Raw genomic sequence first — 17,683 nt, forward strand, 5'->3', positions numbered from 1 at the left:
TGAGAACACATAAATGGTTGGACATGTTCAGCACAATTGATACTAAGGGGCTGAAAATGTGCCAAGAGAATGTCCCCAACAACATTACACCAGCCTGAGCTGTTGATACAAGGCCGAATGGATCCATGATTTCATGGTGCTTATGCCAAATTCTGATCCTGTCATCTGAATTGGAATTGAGACTCACAAGACAAGGCAACATTCTTCCAGTTTTCCATTGTGCAATTTTGGTGAGCCTGTTCCAATTGAAACCTCAGTTTCCTGTTCTTAGGTGACTGGAGTGAAGTGTAGTTTTCTGCTGCTATTGCCTTTAAGGTTTGATGTGTTGTACATTCAGGGAAGGTATTCTGCAAATCTTGGTTGTAAGGAGTAGTTATTTGAATTATATTGCCTTTCTTTCAGCTCAAACCAGAAAACAGACTGCTAGGTGACCTAATAACTATGTATAAATATATCAGAGGGCAGACAGGGTACTTTACTGTAAAAGCAGTGAGACTATGGAACTCTCTGCCAGAGGAAGTGGTCATGATGAACACAAAGAAATAGTTCAAAAGGTGCCCGGATGCATCTCTTCAGGGTAGTAACAATACAGTTTATGAATACTAGACTTATAGGGACAGAACTTTGATCCAGCAATAATTGAACAAGTGGCACTTTCTTTTGTGATATCCTCCAAAAGCTAATAGCAAATTGAAAAGGTGAGCCAAGTACTGACTCACCTGGGGTGGTTGTGCTTATAACGGCACAACACATACAAGGGCATGAATACAAGGCTGCAGCTGCTTCCTTAACAGAACTTTGATCCAGGGATTTATTCTGATTTGGAGTCGGGAAGGAATTTTTTCCCCTGCTATGGGTCAATTGGTATGAGCCTCACAAGGGTTTTTTTGCCTTCCTCTGGATAAAAACAGTGGGGATGTAGGTTGAACTTGATGTACTCTTGTCTTTTCTTCGATCCTATGAACTATGTAACCAGTCTGCCACTGGATATTTTCTCTTTTTCTGACCATTCTCTGTAAACCATAGAGATTATTGTGCATAAAAATCATAATATAGCAGTTTTGAAAGATTCAGAACAGCCTATCTGGTACCAACAATCATGACATGTTTATCCACCTAAATCTCCTTTCTTACCGATTCTAAAGCTTAGTTTAAACTTCTCTAAGTTGCCTTGACCACATCTTCTTCCTAAATGCATTGCTTTTGATTGCATTTAGTTAAATGCATTCTTGCCATGTGATTGTAAAAGTAGTAAATTCATGTAAGATATTTAGATTTATCATTCCATAGAAATAAAAGAAATGTACAGTTAACATATAATTGGCTAAAATATGTATAAAGAAAAAAAAAAAGACCTTCAACAATCATAATAACTATACATTAAAGACATAGATAAGTATGAATGGAATAATCATTAAAAAAGAAAGAATAAATGTGGCACAACAAGACAATATTATTGTGCATATAAACATCTAAGTCTTCAGGTCTGAATAACGGCACATGTGTGCTTCATTAAGTAGGTTACAGCTTTACAAAAGATTCAAGAGAAAATCCGGCATGGATAAATTGACTTATACTCGGGCATGTTGTATTTTAGTAATATTTAAACCTCAATGTTGCGCTCTATGCGGCAAAATTATAAAAAAACACCATGTTTTGCCATCATCAAAGATGTGTTCCTTAATTATGAATCATAACAACTCCCGAAACATATATATATATATATATATATATATATATATATATATATATATATAAGATTTTTCAGGATTCTCCTATATTTTACAATTGGTGTTGCCCACTTGACACACATGTCAAATCATCCTCTTCATTTCCTTCATCTATGATAGGTGTATGTATTTTTTATTTTTTATTTTCCACTATTTTTTTAAGGAATATTCACCTAACCATCCATTATTTATTTATTATTAGATTATTAACATTTATATTTTCTTGTTTTTTAATAGTTGATTACCTATTTATTCTCCAACACATAGCTATGGATTCAAATAAATAAACGCATATTCTAAAATTTACAACCAAATAATTAGTAAGTCATGATAAGGTCCAACCTCTTGTTCATTCCCTGTGGATGTCTGGTGTCGAGGAGGAACATCCAGTAAGTCTCCCTATTGGCACCCAGTTTAACTTTTTCAATACCAGACACCCGCAGGAAATACATGTTGCCTGTATGTATATCCCTAAAATGTCGGGATAACATCAAGATATCAAATTTATCACCCCTTAGTGTCTGAGATATGCCTCATGATGCATGTTTTTAAAGTATTTGATGTGCATCCTACATATTGTATATTACATTGTATGCAGGTGGCCACATATACAATCATCTTAGTATTGCAATGAATGTATTCTCAGATGGGGCAAACTTTCCCAGTGGAACATTAAGGTATTTCCTTTGTGGGGGACATATATTTACAAGTAATACATTTACTATGTCCACATCCCCAATTACCAGTTACATTGAGCCAGTTACCCGATAGCTCAACTTTATTCTTTGTTTTGCCCGTGCTGTTAAACAAACTAGGGGATACAAACAAGCCCAAAGATGGACTCTTTTGGACACCGTGTGAATTCCATTCTCAATCACCTCTTTTAAGATTGGATCAGTTTCAAGGACAGGAGTGTATTTTTTGATGATATTTTTTATCGGACCAAATTGAACATTATACGGTGTAACAACGAATATTCTTTTCTGTTTGCCGTTATGTTGTTTTTATCTATGTCTTGTTTATGTCTTGTTTTTGTCATTTTAAAGAGCCTACAGATGAACTGAAAGTCATTGAGTTCTACCCCTTACATCTCAGCACTAACATGTCATCCATAGAGACATCATATTCTATTACCCAACTGTTGCCACAATTTGTAACCTCTCAGGAGATGAAATGCTTTCTATCTAAGGGAAGACACTTTTTATGTTGTTTGAAAATCTGAACATCAGACCTAATTCAGAGGAAGTCTAAAATTAAATAATGTTGTGTGAGTTGTGTGAATGTCAGACACAACCTTAGTAGATAGCCTTTAGGTGTTAGGTACACCAGGGACCTCTATGTAGCTGCAGCTCTCTCAGTTTTGCCTTGTAAACACTTATGAAAGTTTATCTCCAGTGATCCACTTGTCAAAATGTCTATAGTAGAATAAAAAATAGTGCTTTATGTTCCTTGGTAGTTTTATTCACTTGCAAGCTGCACAGTCTGTTATTTCAGGAGGGGTCATGTAGAAAATGTATTTATTTTAGCCCTTTACTCCCCTCCCTTATATTGGATGGTCCTGTTATTACAGCAGCATCTAAACCAATACACAATAATTATAGCTGGCACTACTGTCTCCTTGCAATGGGTGCTCACATCCTTTCCCTCTTAGCAACATTTAGCGGCTGCCACGCCCCTCCCATAGACTTGGATTAAGGGGGCGGGCTGAAATGTCACGAGGGGGCAGAGCCATGATCTCACAATGCTCCGGCCCCTGTATCGCAGGATAGACAGATCTGAAATTAAAAGAAAAAAAAAAAAAAAAAGGGGGTTAGTACATTTAGGGATAAAAAGTGGAAAAAAATTTAATAAACACATACGGTATATATCTAGCAAATTTTTTTCACAGCTGCGACTTGAGCTGGGGTTACAAAGTGGTGTTCTGAAGTCATTTATTTGTTTTTGCTAATGTGTGCTAAAAGTATGGTATTCAAAAAAGAGTTATTGTTTTTTGCTTATGTAAGCCAAATTTATCAACCCCCTGTGATAGTATAATAAATATGTCACACATAAGCAAAAGCAAAAAAAACAATGTCTACAGAACTCGCTTATTAAAGCAAAGATGATAAATGTCCCAGAATATTCTTAAAATGTACACAGCAGAAATATAAAAATGTCCATTGTTTATCCATTTCCATTTAAAACCTTCCAATGATTTGAAAATGGAGATAATAGTTTTATTGTCAAAAATATGTAATGGGGCTTCTGACTTTCAGTAAAATGCTTAGAATGTAAGAAAACCATCCTAGCACTTGTTACTAATAAATATAAAAACATACTGTCACGATTCGGCTGGCTGGAGGTGGATCCTCTGTGCCAGAGAGGGATTGGCGTGGACCGTGTTGGTGGACCGGTTCTAAGTTGCTACTGGTATTCACCAGAGCCCGCCGCAAAGCGGGATGGTCTTGCAGCGGCGGTAGCAACCAGGTCGTATCCACCAGCAACGGCTCAACCTCTCTGACTGCTGAAGATAGGCGCGGTACAAGGGAGTAGACAAGAGCAAGGTCGGACGTAGCAGAAGGTCAGGGCAGGCAGCAAGGATCGTAGTCAGGGGCAACGGCAGGAGCGCTCCGGGGAGGAGCGGGGACCCGGAGCGCTCGGCGTAACACATACAAAGATTTATGAAAGCTCTGAAAGCTTTTCTTATAGATATATCTCTTAATGTTAAAGGGGTGCTCCGGTGGAATATTTTTAATTTTTTTATTTTTAAATCAACTGGTGCCAGAAAGTAAAACAGATTTGTTAATGACTTCTATTAAAAAATCTTTACCCTTTCAGTACTTTTTAGCAGCTGTATGCATCAGAGTAACTTATTTTCTTTTTGAATGTCTTTTTTGTCTTGGCCACAGTGTGCTCTGCTGACACCTCTGTCCTTGTCAGGAACTGTCCAGAGCAGTATAGGTTTGCAATGAGGATTTTCTCCTGCTCTAAACAGTTCCTGATATGGGCATCAAGTGTCAGCAGAGAGCACTGTGGACAAGATAGAAAAGAAATTCAAAAAGAAAAGAATTTTCTCTTTAGCATAAAACTGCTAAAAAGTACTGGAAGGGTAAGGATTTTTCTAAATAGAAGTCATTTACAAATCTGTTTAACTTTCCAGCACCAGTCGACCGGAGTAGCCCTTTAAATTGTAAAGTGCAATATAAAAGATTATAAATCACAATCCCCTCTTCTTGTTTATAGCATACACATAAAAAAATCTCACATGCTAAAATACTTATCTGGATGTCACTGCTTTCTCTCCTCAGTGCTGTGTGGTTTCTATGAATTATAAATAAAAGATAGCACATCAATATTTGTTACACAAAGGTGTTGGTGATGATATAAAGCAGCAAGATATACTGCTCCCCATAGAAAGGTGACCACCACATTACACCACAACATAACAGAGGCTTTTATCTACAGTAGTTACCCAATAGACCCTTACCATTACCAGTACAAGAGTGTATTCTTATCAGAAAAAATAATAGTATCAATGAGGCAAAACTATTTAGTAGATAAAAAAAGAAGAGGATTTTAACACACATAGGTCAGGCCTCCTAATAAATATGCTCATATGTCACAGATTAAAAGCAAGGCTAGCTATGATCTGGGAGAGATTACAGCTACACTGTATGACAATTTCTGTCATAAATTATAGTAAATATATTCACCTGCTGGAAGCCACGCCCATCTTACGCTGAGTTCACATATGTGCGGCATAGGTGAACTCAGACCAAATCTCGATGCAACTGATGCCGTCACTGATGACAACATGCATCAGTTGTCATTAGTTGTATGGCATCCGACTTCCGTTGTTTCCTGCACCGTGTCCAACCATCCGGTGTCAAAATAGGGACGCAGGATGATTGTGAACTGTCCCATTCAAATGAATGGGATTAGTTCCAGCATCAGTGCATGCCGGAGGTTAACTATGCTGGACGCCTGACATATGTGAACCCAGCCTTACTAAGCCATGCAATTTCTTTTAAATTTGTTTGTTTATTTATTTATCTTACTTAAGAAACATGAAATGAAAACTGAAAAATGGTGCACAAAAATGTGCTCCTTTTTTTTTTGCCAAAGAGCTAGTGTACATTTTTTCCCACTGGAGTTTCCCTTTCGCCTGCTACAAACATTATTTTTGCATGAATTCATTCATTTCATTGGGACAAGACAATTATACAACAAGTATAGTAGTCTCCCAACTCCCCACTTTTGGTGAAAATTAGAAGATTTCAGCCAAATTGTTAAATCCCTATAGAAACAAAATAAAACCACTGTTGTAATCAGGGTACCTGGGTCTACAAAAATTTATATAATAAAGGTCATTTTTTCAAACTCTTTAAACATTGAAAGGGAGGCATTAATGCATGTAGATGGGGGATCTAAGGAGGAAATGCACATATGTGGGGTACAGTTTTAAACAGAAAAAGGGTTTGGTCAGGAGAATTACATTTTAAGCAAATCATAGGGTTAATTGGATTTTTCTTATGTGACTAGACATAGCTGATATAGCTAAAAAAAGAGGTCCCTCAGGGAGAACCCCACATTTTTTTTTTTTTTATACAAGAAAACTATCATACCAAGATGAATATTCCTTTTTACTCTGTACTTAACTATCAATGTAGAGAGCTGTAACCCTATTAGCTGCACCTCCTAACTTGATTTTTATTGTAATATTTTACATAAGATTATAAGAAGTCTAGTAGTTATTTGAATGTATCCTGGTGTATTTTCGTTTTAAGGGCACCTGCCACAGTCAAGATTTGGTGGCATTATTCTGTATAAAAAAAAAGACAGATGCAGTTTAATAATATAATGATAAATCCATTCATTATTGCAGTCAAAACCAAAGATCTAAATGTTTGGGTTCATATAACTACATTTTAGACTTATTTATACAGTAAACTATAAATTTTTTGGCGATGGGGTACTTTGCCAAAAAACATCTTATCCCCTATCCCCAGCATAAAACAAAAGAAAAAACAGGCGCTTCTTTGTGGAGTATCAACGGGATCACAGGTGTGTGGGAGGGGATGGTAAAGTATAAGGCTCACCCTGCTAGGTTGTGCAAAAACCCACACAACAAGGAGACACGCTTGATTAAGATAGTGGAGGTCTGCAGCCTTCCTGAAGATAATAGGTAAACATAGAAGACACTTCGAATATGCAGGATTTCAGGCGCTGACCAAGGAGAAGAAGCTGAAGCCAGGTAGGTAATTAACAGGTTTATTCCCATGCGACGCGTTTCACTACGCTTGCGTGGTTTCATCAGCATAGCACACACTTCTCAAGGAGGGGTTTATATACCCACAGGTATTAACCCCTGCCTGACAAAGTGAAGAGTAGTCACAATGTAAAACACATATTACAATATAAATATATACACATACACGTAATGCATACATATATATAAAAAGACAAAGGACATAAAAAACTATATAAAAAAATTTAATAAATAGAAAACCATGCAAAAGTATATCCATCGAAATGTCGCTAGGTGTGTATACTGGTATAGGACCAATCGGCTTATTGTCAGATTGTTGCCTTTTCCGCATACTGCGCCACTTCTCAGTGTAGCGGGGCACGGGAATACATATTTATCACATCGATATAGCCTATGAAAAGGGATTAAAGCAACTATATATAAAGAACATTTTTTTTGTAATATTAAAAAAATAATTGTCTCAAATTATCACATAATATACATTTTGGCATAGGACGGGTTAACTTTTTACGAATTAAAACTTTATCCACATACCTCATTACTTCTCAGTATAGTGTGGCATTGAATTACATATTATCACAACATGTGTAAAAAAGAGAAGGCAGCAATAGAAAAAACTATCATACCATCCCCATAATATATCGGCGGAGAAGGGGATGGGATCGGTAATATATATTCTATGTCGAAAACTCCATATCACATCCTATTAATTTTAATAATAAACAAGTTGTCATATAAAAAATAGGACAAGAAAGCGCTAATAAAAAACGCAAAGTATGTATTAACCTCAGCAAGGAAAAGGTTTGTCTTACAATCTCATCTGGGTGTTATATTAAATTACCTCAAAAACGCTTGGTGCGCTTTGTTGGTACCAAACAAAATATATAAAATAAATTTTAAAGTATAAACTCAATATATTTATACATCCATATATATGTATATGCATACATACCATAAAAAAAATAAATCAATAATAAATAAAATAATTTGCATGGACATGTGGAAGAGTCATACAAAAGAAAAATATGCAAAGACATTATTTAGTATTTTCTATGGTCTCATTAAGACCATTAGGAATAAGAGTTGCTAATTTGTGGATCCAGAAGGATTCATGAGTAATGAGACGTTGATATCTGTTGGGGAAATCTGGTGGGATAGTTTCAAGAATAATTCGTTTTAAATATTCTATGTTATTATCATGTATAAAGGTGAAGTGTTTTGATATACTGTGTAACAAATATTTGTGCTTAATATTCCAGCGATGTTTATTCATGTGGGCCCGCACTGTTTGTACATTTCGGCCCACGTATTGGAGATTACAGCTACAGATTAACAGATAAATAGCAAAAGTGGTGTTACATGTAACTGTATCTTTTATTTTGAAAGAAGTGGAAGTTTGGGCAGACTGAAAGGAAGTGGTATGTTCTTTGATTAGACTTCAACATAAACAACGTGGTTTGCCACAAAAACCTTCTTTACGAGGTGCATAATGTGACTTTGTTTTTAATCTACCTGGAGCAATTATATTCTGTAGATTGTTTGCTCGTCTAAATGTGACTCTAGGAGTGGGGGAGATTAATTATCTGAGAACTGGATCTTGACGTATAATAGGCCAGTGTTTCTGTAATATTTGTTTAATTTTTAAAGCTTCTTTATTGTAATTAGTTATAAAATTTGTTTTGTAATTAACAGTTTGTGTGGAATGGAGTTTGTCAGGGTTATTAGTAATTTGTGTTTTTGGAGTCACCAGGTTGTTTTTTATTTTTTACTTTGTTGTAAGCATGAACAAGAATGATGCACAGGTACTGCCCATAGGGGACGCCCCTCAGCCACGCCGGATAATGGGCACTATCAAAGTTGAGAAAGCTATTAATGTCATCTCTCTTGAAATACGTCTTAGTGGCAATCTGGCCTGTTTCGGACCTGGATATCTCCAAATCCAAGAATTGAATGAAATCAAAGGAATGATGCATGGTGAATCGTAATCCCCAAGCATTTTGATTTAATTCTCGAACAAAACTTTCAGCTTCAGAAAACCTTCCCCCCCCCCAATGAAAAAAAGGTCATCTATATATCTATGAAAGAAATAAACTAAATTAATAAAGGCTGGGGACTGTGCCATGATAAGGGACTCGAAACACCCTGTGAACAAATTTGCATAACTTGGGGCGAAACGAGTCCCCATGGCACAGCCCCGGGTCTGCCTATATAAATTATTATCAAAAGAATAAATGTTGTGTTCTAAAATAAATCGTATGGACTTTAACAAAAAAGTGGATTGATCATTAGATACAGAGGAATCATTGTTAAAAGTATCATAAATAGCAGTTAATCCAAGTTCTGTATCTATGTTAGAATAAAGAGAACAAACATCAAGTGTTAAAAAAAAAATTAGGTGGTAAAGAAATGGTACTGAGCTCATGTATAAGTTGAGTAGAGTCTTTTAGGTATGATGGTAGAAAAATTACATAAGGTTGTAAAAACAAGTCTATAAAATGGGAAAGGTTGGCTGTCATAGAGCCTACGCCGGATATAATGGGGCGTCCTGGGGTTTTTTCAGAATTTTTGTGTACTTTAAGAAGATAATAGAAATGTGGTATATTATAATTCTTAATGGACAAAAAACTTGTTTCAGGTTTATCTAATAGGGAAGACTCAACAGCCTCCTTAATTAGAATACAGTATGATTCAAAATAACTAATAGAGGGATCCACTGTTAATATTTCATAATAATTTACATCAGACAAAATACGGAGTGACTCTTCCACTTATACTGCGTGATCTAAGACCACCGTACCACCCCCCATATCAGCAGGGCGGATAATTAAATCCCTATCCCCGGCGTGGCACTCCAGTCATCCATTCACGGAGCATACTCCGCTCAGTGTCAGATGACTAGAGACTACAGCCGCCACGCCCACTCCATTCATTTTTATGGGACACCGCCGCTGCCGGCCCAGAGATCGCGGGGGTCCCCGGCGGCGGCACCCCCGCGATCAGACATCTTATCCCCTATCCTTTGGATAGAGGATAAGATGTTTTTTGACACAGAACCCCTTTAAATAGATACAGCAGTATGGTAATGCATTTGGTTAAAAGGGAATTTTAGCATTTTACAAAGACAAATCATATTGTTGGGGCCACACGAATAAAGAATAAAAGCCATACTTGCCTATCCACGGTCCCTTGTAGGTCCATACGGTTAAAATGATACCCTACTTATATAGGTTTGATTTTGTCGTACTTCTGCAAAAAAATCATAACTACATGCAGGAAAATGTATACGTTTAAAAATGTCCTCTTCTGACCCCTATAACTTTTTTATTTTTCCACGTACAGGGCGGTATGAGGGCTCATTTTTTGCGCCGTGATCTGAGGTTTTTATTGGTATGATTTTTGTTTTGATCAGACTTTTTGATCACTTTTTATTCATTTTTTAATGGTATACAAAGTGACCAAAATACGCTTTTTTGGACTTTGGAATTTTTTTGCGCGTACGCCATTGACTGTGCAGTTTAATTAACAATATATTTTTATAGTTTGGACATTTACACACGCGGCGATACCACATATGTTTATTTTTATTTTTATTTACACAGTTTTATTTTTTTTACGGGAAAAGGGGGGTGATTCAAACTTTTTATTAGGGAAGGGGTTAAATGACCTTTATTAACACTTTTTTTTAACTTTTTGTTTGCAGTGTTATAGGTCCCATAGGGACCTATAACACTGCACACACTGATCTCCTATGCTGATCACTGGCGTGTATTAATACGCCTGTGATCAGCGTTATCGGCGCTTGACTGCTCCTGCCTGGATCTCAGGCACGGAACAGTCATTCGTCGATCGGATACCGAGGAGGCAGGTAAGGGCCCTCCCGGTGTCCTGCAAGCTGTTTGGGATGCCGTGATTTCACTGCGGCGGTCCCGAACAGCCTGACTGACTAGCCGGGGTACTTTCACTTTCGCTTTAGAAGCGGCGGTCAGCTTTGACCACCGCTTCTAAAGGGTTAATACCGCACATCGCCGCGATCGGCGATGTGTGATATTAGCCGCGGGTCCCAGCCGTTGATGAGCGCCGGGACCGACGCGATGTGATGCAGGGTCGCAGTGCGACCCCGCTTCATATTGCGGGAGCCGGCGCAGGACGTAAATATACGTCCTGCGTCGTTAAAGGGTTAAGGGGTTAAGTAAGTATGGCTTTTTCCTTTGTTGGCTACCTTCCTCTGGCCTCAGCAATATAATAATTTTGTTATTTTTGCTTAAGTAATTTAGAGGATTTTCAGTAATTAAGACATAATTATATTTTGCTATTAAGCAAAAAGTTTAAGCAAACCATATAGAGCAAGTAACATAGCATTGCCTCAATTATTAATCAGACTGAAAAAACAAGGTAGGACATTATAGTCAGAAAGAACAGTACGAGCTTGACCTTCTTGATAGCAATATACACCTATGATCTCTGTTAGATTAGACTCAGAGTTGTTTTCCAAACACTACCTTTCTTATTGATGTTGTGCCATCTGTGACACAAGCCAAAATAATAAAATGCCAATTAACTGCCCTAGATGTCAGGATGCTTTGATGTGCTCACACATGGACACAGAAATTGGAAAAAGAGACTGGTTATTGCATTTTGTACCAATATGCCCCAACTGTGCCTCTGTCACTTCAACACAATATCTAGTTCTCAATCATTGTTCTGTTTTTTTAGTTTTTGTTTTTTTACATAAAATTAAGTGCAATAAGGACTATTTATAGCTGCAGATAATAAAATTAAAGATTCTAAGTAATACTTTTTAAGCTAATACAAACTATAATAAGATCTTATTGAGTTTTCTTGATGCCATATTGACATTTGTGTTGAGTTGGAAGCCTGCATCACCGATCCTCACAAAAAAATCCAGCAAAAAATCCCACTGCATGTAGGACCATTTTATCCACTCAATTGTCAGACACCATGTTGGGATTGCTGTTGGTGTCAGGCATGTGAGGTGGAGGTGATGTAAGTGATTGCAGCACATAGTGATCAAATGTAGTCTTTTGATGTAGAATTTCTACACAACTTGATAGTTTTATTACTTTGCTGTTATTTATTTATTTATTTATTTTACCTCGGAAAAGCTCTTTAAAGGACCACGTAACTTTTTTCTTTATCTTTAACTGTTTCATTCAAAGAAACTTTTTTCCTTTTTCAAAGCTTGAAAGTTTGCTTTTTTGAAACATGAGTTGGACTGTATTTTCAACATTCACACTGCTCGCCTGATAGCTTCACAACCTGAAGTCTCTTGACAAAGGTCCTGGTTTTTGACAGAACATTGTGTAAATAACTCAACTGGCTGTCTTATGGACAGAACACAACATTTGCATATTCATAGTCAAATGTTTAAATCATTTGCTTAAATTTCCTGCATTGAAAAAAAATCTAAATAAAAATACTAAATCGATTTATCTGTGAAGTGCCATGGACTATCTTAACCCCTTAAGGACCCGGGGTTTTTCCATTTTTGCATTTTCATTTTTTCCTCCTTATCTTTAAAAAATCATAACTCTTTCAATTTTGCACCTACAAATCCATATGATGGGTTATTTTTTGCGCCACCAATTCTACTTTGTAATGACATTAGTCATTTTACCCAAAAATCTACGGTGAAATGGAAAAAAAATCATTGTGAGACAAATTTGAAAAAATAAAATTTGTCATTTTTGGGGGCTTCCGTTTCTACACAGTACATTTTTTGGTAAAAAAATTACACCTGATATTTATTCTGTAGGTCCATACTAGTTATATAGGTTTGATTTTGTCGTACTTCTGGAAAAAAAAAACATAACTACATGCAGGAAAATTTATATGTTTAAAATTGTCATCTTCTGACCCCTATAACTTTTTAATTTTTCTGTGTATGGAGCGGTATGTGGGCTCATTTTAAGGGCTGGAGTTTTTACCGGTACCATTTTTGCATTGATAGGACTTATTGATCAATGCAAAAATGGGACCAAAATGCACTATTTTGGACTATTTACGCCATTGACCATGCGGTTTAATAAACAATATATTTTTATAATTCGGACATTTCCGCACGTGGCGATACCACATATGTTTATTTTTATTTACACTGTTTTCTTTCTTTTTTTTAAGGGTGATTCAAACTTTTATTAGGGGAAGGGTTAAATTATCGTTATTCACTTTTTTTCACTTTTTTTTTGCAATGTTATAGCTCCCATAGGGGGCTATAACACCGCACACACTGATCTTTTACATTGATCAGTGGTTTTTCATAAGAAACCACTGATCGATGATTCTGTCGCTTGACTACTCATGCTTGGATCTCAGGCACTGAGCAGTCATTCGGCGATCGGACAGCATAGAGGCAGGTAAGGACCCTCTGGCTGTCTTGTAAGCTGTTCGGGATGCCGCGATTTTGCTGTGGCAATCCCGAACAGCTCCCTGAGCTAACCGACATGGTTTTACTTTCACTTTAGACGTGGCGTTCAACTAAAGGGTCAATAGCGCGCGGCACCACGATCAGTGCCATTGTTAGAGGCTGGGCCCAACCTGTTATAGACCTGTTAGAGGGCGTGGCCCCGCATTATAGATCGGGAGCGGACTCATGACGTACCGGTACATCATGGGTCCTTAAGAGGTTAAAGGGATACGCTGGCCCTAAGACATCTTATCCCCTATCCAAAGGATAGGGGATAAGAGGTCTGATTGCGGGGGTCCCGCCGCTGCATGCAGCACCCATCTCTGGGAGCTGCACGCAGTGCTGAAGCCTCCTCCGATAGACTTGCATTGACGTCGTGACCTCACATGGTGCTGAGTCATGATGTCACAATACTTTGGCCCTGTAGTCGTGACCAGGCAGACTCTGAGGCTTATTATTGTCTTCAAGTCGGTACCATCTCAATAATACCTGTATTTTTATGTCTTATTATGTTTTACTACCTTTAAGAATAAACAAAAAATGGTTTGAATTGACATTTTCTGACCCCCTAATTTATTTATTTTTTTTTCTGTTTATTGAGCTGTTTTAGGGATTTTTTTTGGAGCTATGATTTACCATTTTGGGAAATAACAAGAAAGAGAAAAACGGAGTCACTTATAAAACATATATCATTTTATTAATTCCGTAGAATGTAAGTACATAAAAATTGTATATATATTAGTTAAAACTACTATTTTTCAAGGAGGAATAAGGCTAAAAGGTGGTGTCACCGGCTCTGCAATGAAGGCTGGGTTGTATATAGTGTATATATTACTGGATCCACCACAATGAGATAGAAATTATACAATAATCTTGCACACAAATTTGCAAAAACAAAATGTTAGCAGCATGTAAAAAACATGTATATAAATCTCACAGTGAGAGCAAAAAATATTGCATGCCAAATAAAGTGCAGTGTGCATGTAAACAAACATAACATTGCATGGATGCAAAACAGTATGGCGATATACCAGAGTACAACAGCAATCAGCAGAGACCGGGACAGCACCACTCCAACGTACGTTTCGGTACGCAACCTTCGTCTGGCCTTATTCCTCCTTGAAAAATAGTAGTTTTAACTAATATATATACATTTTTTATGTACTTACATTCTATGGAATTAATAAAATGATATATGTTTTATAAGTGACTCCGTTTTTCTCTTTCTTGTTATTTGCTAATTCTGTTTGGAGTTCACATACCTATAGCCAACACTAGTACCTGGATTAATCGATAGTGCTTGGTCACTTACATACTGCATAGTCATAATAATTTTTCACTTCCAGGTCTTAGTTGTCCGTTTGGGTATTATTAACCATTTTGGGGTATTTGTGATTTTTTAATTACATTTTCATGTGACCGAAAATAATCAATTCTGGACTTTTTTATTTATTTATTTTTTTTCTTTACGTTCATGCAATACACCGTGTGAATTCACTAACATTATATTTTAGATCAGACATTTCAGCATGCAGAGATACCAAATATGTTTGTTTTCAATTTTTATTATTTTATTTTATAAAAGGGTATTTCAACTTTTATTGGGCCGTGTGTGTGTGTGTGGGGGGGGGCTATTTCTTATTTAATATATCTAAGAAATATATGTTTTTCGTTGCATACACTGTTTAATGCTATGCCATAGGCATAGCATTGATCAGTGTTATTGGCGTGCCTCTCATACAGACTGCTGAGGCTGCCTGTATACTTGGGTGCCAATCCTGTGTGTCTCTGTAACCCCTACAGCTGCCGTTTCTCTCCATATTTTTAGGCTTCACCAAACTGAGCCGCATGTCTAAATGTGTTATTATGTTCCTCAGTTGGATGCCTGAATGTCAGTCCTTTAAACATTTGTGGGTAATTAAAGCATGAAAAACAGGGGTTAGAGTCAGCTTTTTGAGTAGATAGAAAAAATCTGTGTTTTACCTTTGTTTTGTCTCTGTAAAGTTTAATATATACAAGTCTGTCTTTGAGGTTATTGGTGAATCTATAAGACATAATTCTGTGTAAAGTTGTTACAGAGAACATATCAGTGTCATTCATGATCTCAGCAGAATCACTGTGTCAGAGGAAGAAATAAATGAAAATGGGTGTCTGAAAATGCACAAGCTATTTAATTGTGATATGCATATTCTCATTTATATTGCAAAATACAACTTAATTTCTGTTATAATTAATACATTGTTTTTTCATACAGGAAAGAGTGAATCCAGTTAATGTTACACCACCTATAAGAGCAGAAGATCAAGACACAGATATACTACCAATCTCTGACCGTCCTGGAATACTGTTTTCCATTCTTGTGGGTATGTAACATGTAGCAAGTTTAAGCATACACTATATCTTATTGTTTATTATTCATTTAGGTAATTATTAATTCATAGAAGTACATTTATAGCCTAATGAGATATCTATTTGTTCAGAATAGTGTACTGTATGTACCCTCAGAGACACTACGTGTCATGGTAAAGGTCTTTGCACAAACTCCTATATTCTTGTTACTATATAATATTTTCATTTCCAACATATATTCAATGTAGGGTGAAAATAGTTTCTGATAAAGATGTTGGATTGCTGGCTTCTGTGAACACAATGACCTGTATCTATTTACTCTCAGTAAAATAGAATTTTCTAATTTTGCTTCTGATCTTCCCCCTAACTAACCTTAGATTATGTCCCCTTATTCTCATGTTTAATTCCTTATTATAAAAAAAACTTCCTTCCTTAAAGGGGTACTATGGTGGAAAACTTTTTTTTAACCCCTTAAGGACCAAGCCCATTTTAACCTTAAGGACCAGGTCAATTTTATTTTTGCGTTTTCGTTTTTCCTCCTCGCCTTCTAAAATCCATAACTCCTTTATATTTCCATCTACAGACCCATATAAGGGCTTGTTTTTTGTGTGACCAATTGTACTTTGTAATGAAACCTCTCATTTTACCATAAAATGTACAACGAACCCCAAAACAATTTTTTTGGGAGACAATTTAAATGAAAACCACAATTTTGCACATTTTGGAGGGTTTTGTTTCCACACTATACACTTTACGATAAAAATGACATGTGTTCTTTATTCTGTTGGTCAGTACGATTAAAATGAAACCCATGGCTAGATACCTTTATATTTTTGTACCGCTTTAAAAAAATCTAAAACTTTTTGTACAAATTCAGTAATCTAAAATCGCCCTATTTTGACCACCTATAATTTTTTTATTTTTCCATACATAGGGCAGTATGAGGGCTCATTTTTTGTGCCATCATCTGTACATTTTATTGATGCCACATTTGCATATATAAAACTTTTAGATCATTTTAATAACATTTTTTAAATAAAATGTGACAAAAAACTGCATTTTTGGACTTTTTTATTTTTTACGTTTACGCCATTCACAGTACGGGAAAATTAACATTATATTTTGATAGTTTGGACATTTACGTACGTGGGGATACCAAATATGTTTATAAAAAATGTTTATGCTTTTTGGGGGTAAAATGGGAAAAACTGACATTTTTCATTTTTATTGGGGTAGTGGATTTTTCACTTTTTTAACTTTTAATTTTTACATTTTTCAACTTTTTTTTCACACTTTTTATGTCCCCATAGGGGACTATCCATAGCAATCCTTTGATTGCTAATACTGTTCAGTGCTATGTATAGGACATAGCACTGATCAGTATCTCAGACCAGAGCAGAAGACCCCAGGAGACGGCTGGAGAGATGAGGGGACCTCCAGCCGCCATGCTGGATGATCGGATCCCCGTGGCAGCGTTGCGGGCAATCCAATCATCCATACAAAGTACCACACTGCCGCAGATGCTGTGATCTGTATTGAGCCTGTATGGGGAGAAAAAAAGAGACCAGAGAGGGTGCCTCGTGCGATACCGTTGGGTGTTAGAGGGAAAAGGAAGGGAAGTAGGTGCGGGGCTTGCAGGCCCCTTACATAGTAACTGCTTACCTTAGAGCAAGTATTCAACTTGCATATCAACCCAATGCACGGGTTACAAGATAGGCGGAACCGCTGCTGAGCCTGAGGTAACAGGTGAGGTAAAAACCTTCTCCTGGAGAGAGTAGATGATCTGTATTGAACACGGCATCTGAGGGGTTAATGGAGGACAGCCACACGATCGTGGATGTTGGCCATTAACGGAACCTGCTGCGTATGATGCGAGCACCGTTCCGATGCTCGTGGTCATACACAGGATGTAAATGTAGGTCCTGGTGCGCG

The 17,683-nt window shown here is 36.8% G+C and overlaps 1 protein-coding gene across 1 annotated transcript in view; it reads left to right on the forward strand.

Moving 5' to 3' along the window:
* PCDH15 (protocadherin related 15) overlaps window positions 1-17,683 on the forward strand; it is a 1,516,206-nt gene that overhangs the window by 594,654 nt on the left and 903,869 nt on the right. The window contains exon 10 of the mRNA XM_056530010.1: window positions 15,657-15,765. Within this exon, the coding sequence (XP_056385985.1) occupies window positions 15,657-15,765 (109 nt within the window). The remainder of the gene's footprint in view (window positions 1-15,656; window positions 15,766-17,683) is intronic.

This window comes from Hyla sarda, chromosome 7, assembly GCF_029499605.1.
Source record: "Hyla sarda isolate aHylSar1 chromosome 7, aHylSar1.hap1, whole genome shotgun sequence".
Taxonomy (NCBI): domain Eukaryota; kingdom Metazoa; phylum Chordata; class Amphibia; order Anura; family Hylidae; genus Hyla; species Hyla sarda.